This window comes from Thermoascus crustaceus (assembly GCF_041956765.1).
Source record: "Thermoascus crustaceus strain CBS 181.67 unplaced genomic scaffold VTN00scaffold_11, whole genome shotgun sequence".
Lineage (NCBI taxonomy): Eukaryota > Fungi > Ascomycota > Eurotiomycetes > Eurotiales > Thermoascaceae > Thermoascus > Thermoascus crustaceus.
The window spans coordinates 951,028-959,183 of NW_027192537.1; the positions used below are offsets into that span (position 1 = coordinate 951,028).

Below are 8,156 nucleotides of genomic sequence, written 5' to 3' on the forward strand. Positions count from 1 at the left end.
TTACAAGGTAATTCAATTTAAAGGAAGAGAGTCTATTTAACCAAGAAAACCAGGCTAGGGAAAAGAAGAAGAAAGCATGAGAAGAATAATGCATTTTCATCTGCGGCCCCCCCGATGAAAAGTTGCGATGAAATTGACTAGTTATCTCCACGAGCTCCTATGGTGAGGTGGGTTGAAATTTTTTGAGGATCTCAAAGGGAAGTTGGGGTGGGAGTTGGGTTTTTTCTGGAGTTTTTGGGTTATTATTGGTTATTGCTGGGTTATTGCTGGGTTATTTGGGTTAGACCCATATAAAGGTGGATCTATTAAACCAATCAAACCCTATTATGCTTATATGTTGCCTTTCCAAAGTTGATGTATCGCTATTGCTTAATTTACTCCCTACTCCAGAGGTCGATTTACTCCCTATTATCTCTAGATATTATTACTTAGTGGGTGCCTCCCTTCTCCCTTACCTTCTAAGTTCCCTACTAGGCTAATTGATCATGTCGCAAAGTCAGCACTCTGACTTCGCATCCTCCCTCTATGATGGTGAGATAGACAATCTCAGCTATCTAACATCATTAAACCCCCTGGCTACTCCATCCGGCAGTCAATACACACTTGACACCTCCGACCAAGACTTTCTCCGACCGAATATCCCTCTAGCAGTCCCCTCCTTCTTTACACGCGTTGGACCCGACCGAAGGAAGGCCTTTGTTCTCTACGATAGAATGGCACATAACGACTGGGTGGACTGGTGGCTACAGACCGATTTTGGGAGAAAGAGCAAGATTAACTGGGATTCGACGCGACATGCAGAGATTTGGAGCCACTATCACCAGGTTGCTCATGGTGTAGATGGTGCGCCAAAGGTCATGTGTCAACGTTGTGGAGCTATTCTTGAGCATCCTTATACTGTCAATCCAAAGGCAAAGGGTAAGATACAATATTATGGCACATCAACAATGCAGAAGCACCTTAAGACAGCTGGGTGTTTAAAGAGTGAGCAAGGGAAGAGAGCAGAGATAACTAGATTTCTAAAGAAAGGTGTATGTTCCTATATTTCAGCATGTTTTTCTGCTAAAACCTACTTCTAGCTATTACTTCTTTGCTGACTTATTTTGGGTGCTAATCTCAGGGAGAACCTTTAGCCGATGCACCTTTCTCACAAGAAGCTTGGGAAGAAGATATCCTGCAGTTTCTTACACTTAATTGGCTTCCACTTCATCTTATCAAAGCATCCAATGTTTCAGCATCTTATTTCTCAGGCTTGCTGCACCCCATCACTACTGATAATCCCCTCTGCCAATACAATCCATCGCCAACTAAGGAGCCTTGTTCAAGACTGGCAAGAGCATATCCTTCAGACAGTACCTGTTGGCTCAAAGATATCGATCGCACTTGACTGCTGGACATCTTGTTAAGTTCACTGAATTTTGTATGGTCTAGTATGCCTTAGTTCCTATCAAGAAGCTCCTTAAGGAGCTCCTTAATGATCTCTCCTATTGGATTCTAATCTATCTGAACGAGATCTGAAAAAGAGGGGTAAGAGTTTTGTCACATGATCATATAGTCCCAACTATCCTAATTAGGAAAGATCCTCAAGCTGTATACAGTAGTGTAAGCTATTCCTGACACATCTCCATTCTTGCAGGCATTTATAGCAATCACAGGCTATTTTATTAATGCTGATTGGGTCTACCACGAGGTGCTACTTGGGTTTAAGCCTCTTTATGGGGCGCACACTGGTGTGAACCTAAGTAGCTTTCTTCTTCAAACTCTTATGGAGCATAACCTTGAATCCTGAGTGTTTGGGTTGACAACAGATAATGTGTCTAATAATAAGACCTTGGTTGATTCTCTTCAACAAGCTCTATCAGATGGTGTTATTATTACCCAGATTCCATGTCTTGCTCACATTATTCAGCTTAGCCTTAACCAGCTTCTTGATTGCATCAAGGCAGTTCCACTAAATGACTCAGCCAAGACAAAGTGGACAGAGAAGCAATCAAGACTAGCCTAAGTGAATGTGCAGCACCAAGAGTGTGAGATATCTTATACCTTGAATAAGGTCTGCTATCTTGCAATCTATGTGAACACAAGTCCTCAGCACCGGGAGACATTCTATAATCTCCAGACAACAAGTGTTAAGCTAGTGCCTATCCAAGATGTAAGAACTTGATGGAATTCAACATTCCTAATGCTTTGTCGGGCAAAGTGTCTACATGCCATCTTTACACTGTTTTGTGTGGAGTATGACTGCAAAGAAATGTTACTTCAGAATAAGGAGTGGCACCAGGTTGACTATCTTCTTTATATTACTGAGCTGTTCTTTGAGTATACAACTCAGCTATCAAAGACCTGAGATGTCACAGAGCATTATGTGTTTAAGATTTACAATAAACTCTTCAAGCACCTTGAGCAGTCAATGAAGCAGCTATAACAAAAGTGTGCTCCATGGAAGCAACAGATGCTTCATGCACTAGAAGCTGGTCAGATGAAGCTTGATGAGTACTACTCTCAAACTGATAATATTCAAGGGCACATCTACGCAGTCAGCACAATGCTGGCACCAGTGAATAAGTTCAAATTCTTCCTCACAAAGGATTGGGATCAGAAATGGCGCGATACCTATCGCAAGTCCTTCCAACAGGTTCTAATTCCATATCAAGAGCAACTTTCAACTCTCAACCAGTCCTCAGATGGGTCTCACTCAGCAGCTCGGCCAAGCTCAAAGCTTGATAAGATGTTAGATGAAAGTGAGGCACAACCAAAGGCAGCTACTGACAAAATGACCCAATACCTTGATAGTGGTACGTTTAAACTAAGTCTTCGCTAAATTATACTAACTGGTTAATAGATACTATTCATATTGCGCCTCTTGCATTCTGGAGAGAGCACCAAGCTCGCTTTCCAGCAATCGCTGCACTTGCGCGGGATGTGCTCTCCTTCCCTGCAACAGGTGCAGGAGTTGAACGGCTCTTCAACACTGCTCGGGATGTCTGTCATTATCGTCGAGGGAGAATGAAATCGCAGACAATTGAAGAGTTAATGATGTTTCTTTGCACTTCAAGGTTTGATATAGAAGAGCAGGAGGCGAAGCTTCTTGAGAAGTTCTTCTCTCATGACAAAATGGAAGCTGCGAAGGAAGAGAAGGATGAGAAGCTTGACAAGGTTGAGATAGATCCAATTAGTGATACTGAGGAGCAGGATACTATAATTAATGACGAGATGGGGCTAGACGAGGCAGGCGAGGCGGGTGAGGCAGGTAAGCCCCAGCTACCACTACCTAGGAATAATACCCAGGTACGGACCTCAGGACGGAAGCGTAAGTGTCGAGATGATGATCTCTTTGAGTATCATTAGTTAGATTTCATCCGAACTTTTCATCGGGGGGGCCGTCCCCCCCCCCATGAAAACATCAGATGAAAATGTATTATCCTCCTCACGCTTTCTTCTTCTTTTCCCTAGCTTAGTCTTTCTCATTAAATATACTCGTTTCCTCCTGATTTTGCCTTATATTAAGATCGACTTAATTTAGTTGTAAAGGAAATACTCAATATTACAGGCAAAAAATGCATAATTTATGTAGTCACTGGCCTTGGCGCGTGTGTTATGTTTGTAACCCAAGTTGGGGCCCCGGACCCAACGCTGGGTCGGAGTCTTCGACCCAAAACCCAACCCAGCCCGGGTTGGGTCCGGGTTGGGTCCGGGTTATATTGGGTCATGCGGAAGTCTAATTCCGAGAGATCATGAAAATGGACATTTCCTGGAATCCTGCCCTCTGACAGTCTCTTTCCCGTACTGTGGGGAGAGACAAAGTGGACATAAAAGGAAGAGACTGTTCCTGACAAATATTTTGGGTTCTTGATTGGCACCATGTGCAAAGTTAAGTCTTTCAGGTCCTGCCAAGTGGGGCTTACTGTGGTTCAGCTGAATCGATCTGGGCGGACCGTCCGGCCCTGCAGTAAAGTCACTGTATTACATAATGTTCACAAGGAGACCTAACCTTTCTATTGTTCACCGTCATCAGATGTCAACACTATCTTTATCACTGGGGTTTGTGCATTAAATGTGGGCTTTGCAAAGTTCAGGAATAACCTCAATGTATTTATACTGTGAAATCACTTTCAAGGCATAGAGATTCCTCTTTTGTGCCTTTCACTCTTACTGTGAGCCGAATATTACCACTATAACTTTGTGGTATGCCAAGAAACCTATCAGCCTAGTCAGCACCCGCCGATCCAGGCATCTCAAAGACCCTTGCAATACCCTTTTATATTGCATCAATATATCACATCAATATATCATATCTTTCGGAATCGCTTGATATATCCATATTCGGAAGGTCTTAACCCCTAATTCCATGAGATAAATAGTCAGTTAGTTAGGTAGATTCGAATAATCAGAGCTTTCATCATCATACCTTCGGATTACTAGGTTCGCGCTGTCTGACACTTATCTAATCTTGCCAAGCATGTTCATGACCGCCCTGCCCAAGATGGCAGCTGTGTGATTGCTTTTTCCGCACGAATTCGTGGACCACTCAAATGGCTGTGAGCACGCCAATGTGAAGCAGCTTAAAGGTGGGTCTTTTTAGGGATCGACATTGCACCGGCTTCCACTGGATAGCAGAGTCCAGATAATGCCGACTATCGCTGTGATGCCACGTATTTCCCACATGAGCTGTGACCAGTCATTCACTACTCAAGTGAACGACAATGTTTATTCTGCCCGCCGCTTCTCCCTACAAAAAAGGTGCACCGTTAATGCGCTACAAAGGTCACACCGGCAAATAATCATACAGTTCTTGCCTCACACTTATCCATCATCCCCTAGGTACTCCAAGCCCCTCTAAGATTTTGGATAGGGGTGGCTCTCGCTTGCATCTCCCTATCGCGCGTTCTGCAGAGAATTACCTGTCAACAGCAAGCTGTTGCAAGCAACGTCACCCGTCCTATCAATTTCCTTGCGAAGTCATGCCTTCACAATCTTCGTCGCATTCGCAGAGCTCACCTTTTTCTCTACGGAAGCTTCTTCATAGAAATTATTGGACCGAGAAGCCTGGAAAGGAAAATTCAAGGTTCAAACAGGATAGTAATCTACAAAACGGTGTGGCGACCTTATCTATCTTGCCGACAACTCCATCTGGAAGTACGTTAGAGAGTTCTCTAACAGACGACGACGTCGATAAATCTGCTGGAACCTTGCAAAATTGTGCAGCAATCGAGCCCCAATCTCATGAGCCGGCCCCAACATCTATTCCTCGATCTACCTCTCCTATACCGCAAGTAGCACGTGCAGTTCCCATGATATCTTCCCCTGCACCTGTGCTTTCCCAACCAAATTCTTCTCCGACTTCCACGCCTACAGCAGTAACTTCAGCACCCCAATGCCTGCCGCAAATGCTGTGGGACAAAGCCTATGATGCCCTGAAAGTCGAGGAAAGTAAATTGGTACAAGCGTACGAGAAGATCTTGTCTCGTGAACTCAATGAGGATGCGCCCAGTGCTGTAACAACAGACAGCCAAAAGAACACAATTGAGCAGGAAAACGCGGCGAAGAGGCAGTCGCAGATGAGGCAACTCATTCAGGCTGGCTTGAAAAAGACGCAAAGGGAGGCCCAAGTGAAGGAGAGTATTGGGGAAGGAATGCGAGTTGTCAACTCAGTAAAGGATATTATCAGTCCGGCAATACGGAACGTCCCAGAGGCAGCCCTTCCATGGGCTGGTGTGATTCTTGCTTTACAGGTATGTTCGCCAACTAGGGAGCCCTACCAAATGCTGACTTTCCCGGAGATTCTCACAAACCCCATATCGGAGATGAAAGCCAACCAGGATGGGATCGATTATGTCATCAAGCGGATGGACTGGTACTGGAAGTTGTCGAGCCGCATTCTCGAGAACAGTGCAGCCAACGAGGGACGTTTCGCTGGATTACGATGCGAATTAGAAAAACAAATAGTCGACCTCTATAAAGTACTCCTCTCATACCAGATGAAGAGTGTCTGCTCATACTACCGGAAGAGGGGTCTTGTCCTTCTCCGCGACCTGACTATGCTTGATGACTGGGATGGCAACTTCAAGAGCGTCAAAGATGCTGAAGACGTTTTTCGACAAGATTCAGCTACATATAGAGAGGAGAAAATCAAGTCCGGTGTTGAGCAACTTGTTGACATGGAGAAGGACAAGGAGATGAACGCTTTCCGGGACCTGGATAACCAATGCTTAAGAGACTTGCGTCTGACTGATCCTAGGGATGATATGGAGCGCATTGAAGGGACCAAAGATCGTCTGCTGCGGGACTCATATGTGTGGATTATCAATCATGAGGACTTTACAGGTTGGAGAGACGGAGATGAAACCCAGTTGCTTTGGATCAAAGGCGATCCAGGCAAGGGCAAGACAATGCTACTGATTGGCATTGTCAAAGAAATGCAGTCGACTTCGGAGTCTACCCTCTTGTCATATTTCTTCTGCCAAGCAACTGATAAGGGTTTAAACAGCTCCACAGCAGTACTGAGAGGCCTTATATATCGACTGCTTGTTCAACAACCGTCCCTCATGTCACATGTTCGCGACAGATATGCTAAGGCTGGACAATCGCTCTTCGCAGATAGCAATGCATACTTTTCTCTCTCACAAATCTTGACGAATATGCTGCACGATTCAAGTGTCCCAAGGGTATATCTGATTGTGGACGCTCTAGATGAGTGCGAGTCGGGGTTGTCGCAGCTGCTAGACCTTATTAGCCGAACTGCATCAGCATCGACTGCTCGAGTCAAATGGCTAGTGTCCAGTCGTCACAAAGATGCTATTGAAGAGCGATTAAGATCCGACAAAGGCCGAATGAAGCTTAGCCTTGAACTTAATGCGCACAGTCATGTTGCAAGTGCTGTTACATCCTATATCAGTCACAAAGTTGAGGAACTTGCGCGGCTGAAATCATATGGCAGCGAGCTGCAAGTTGATGTGAGGAGTTATATACAGACAAATGCAGGTGGAACTTTTCTTTGGGTAGCTTTGGTTTGTCGACAGTTGGCAGAAACGTCTCGCCGAAAGACGTTATCTGTGCTACAAACATTTCCACCTGGGCTCCGGCCATTTTACCAGAGAATGATGGAGCAAATGCGAGATATGAAGGATAAAGAAGATCTCGAGATCTGCAAGCGGATACTTGCTGCAGTTGTGCTTGCCTATCGGCCAACTCACCTTGACGAGCTTGACTCAATTGTCGGCCTTCCAGAGAAGTTGTCGGACGACAAGGAATCTTTGGAAGAGCTCGTGGGACTGTGTGGGTCATTTCTGACCATTCGCGAAGGCTTCATCTATGTTGTCCATCAGTCAGCCAAGGACTACCTCAGCATCCATGCAGTGCCGGACATCTTTCCTAACGGGTGTATGGAAGTACATTGCAGAATATTATCGCGATCACTGCAGGCCATGTCAGATACATTGAGAAGAGATCTGTACAACTTGCAGGATCCAGGGCGGTCAATTGAGCAGGCCAGCTCAATTAATCCAGATCCCCTCGCTAAGATTCGATATGCTTGCGTCTACTGGATAGAACATCTATGCGAGATTGATGGGAGCTTATATGAACAAGTTGGCCTGTGTCCTGAAGGGACCATCGATGTATTTTTGAAGAAGCACTTCCTTTATTGGTTGGAGGCTCTTAGCCACATGAGAAGTATCTCAAGTGGAGTTGTTTTGATTAAAAAACTGGAGAATTTGCTTTCTGTAAGTATTCCCAGGTCTTACTATACATAATCTCCATGTATCTAATAGAGGTGCTAATGTCATTTGTTGAGTCTAACCGGTACCCCGATCTACTTGCTTTTGTTCATGACGCAACACGGTTCATTCTCTATCACCGGTCTGTAATTGAAGAGGCTCCTCTTCAGCTTTATTGCTCTGCACTTCTTTTCACACCCAGTTCGAGTGTAATAAAAAAACAGTTCTGTGACCAAACTCCCAGTTGGATCGGTGGCCTCCCGATAATGCAAAAATATTGGAACCAGGCCGAGCAGACACTGGAGGGCCATTCAGATTGGATCTGGACACTGGCCTTCTCACCAGATGGCAGCAAGGTGGCCTCAGGATCTTATGACAGGACTGTTCGCATCTGGAATGTTGCTACAGGCCAGGCTGAGCACACCCTGGAGGGTCATTCAC

The 8,156-nt window shown here is 45.1% G+C and overlaps 1 protein-coding gene across 1 annotated transcript; it reads left to right on the plus strand.

Annotated features, from left to right (window-relative positions):
• Positions 1–2,545: 2,545 nt before the first annotated feature.
• On the plus strand, positions 2,546–7,548 carry VTN00DRAFT_3037 (uncharacterized protein; the record flags this gene model as incomplete). The annotated part of the gene is made up of 6 exons (XM_069429310.1): positions 2,546–2,795; positions 2,843–3,250; positions 5,356–5,732; positions 5,781–6,953; positions 7,020–7,378; positions 7,464–7,548. The coding sequence occupies 6 exons, from the start codon at positions 2,546–2,548 to the stop codon at positions 7,546–7,548; spliced, it is 2,652 nt and encodes an 883-aa protein (XP_069283449.1).
• Between the last annotated feature and the right edge of the window lie 608 nt (positions 7,549–8,156).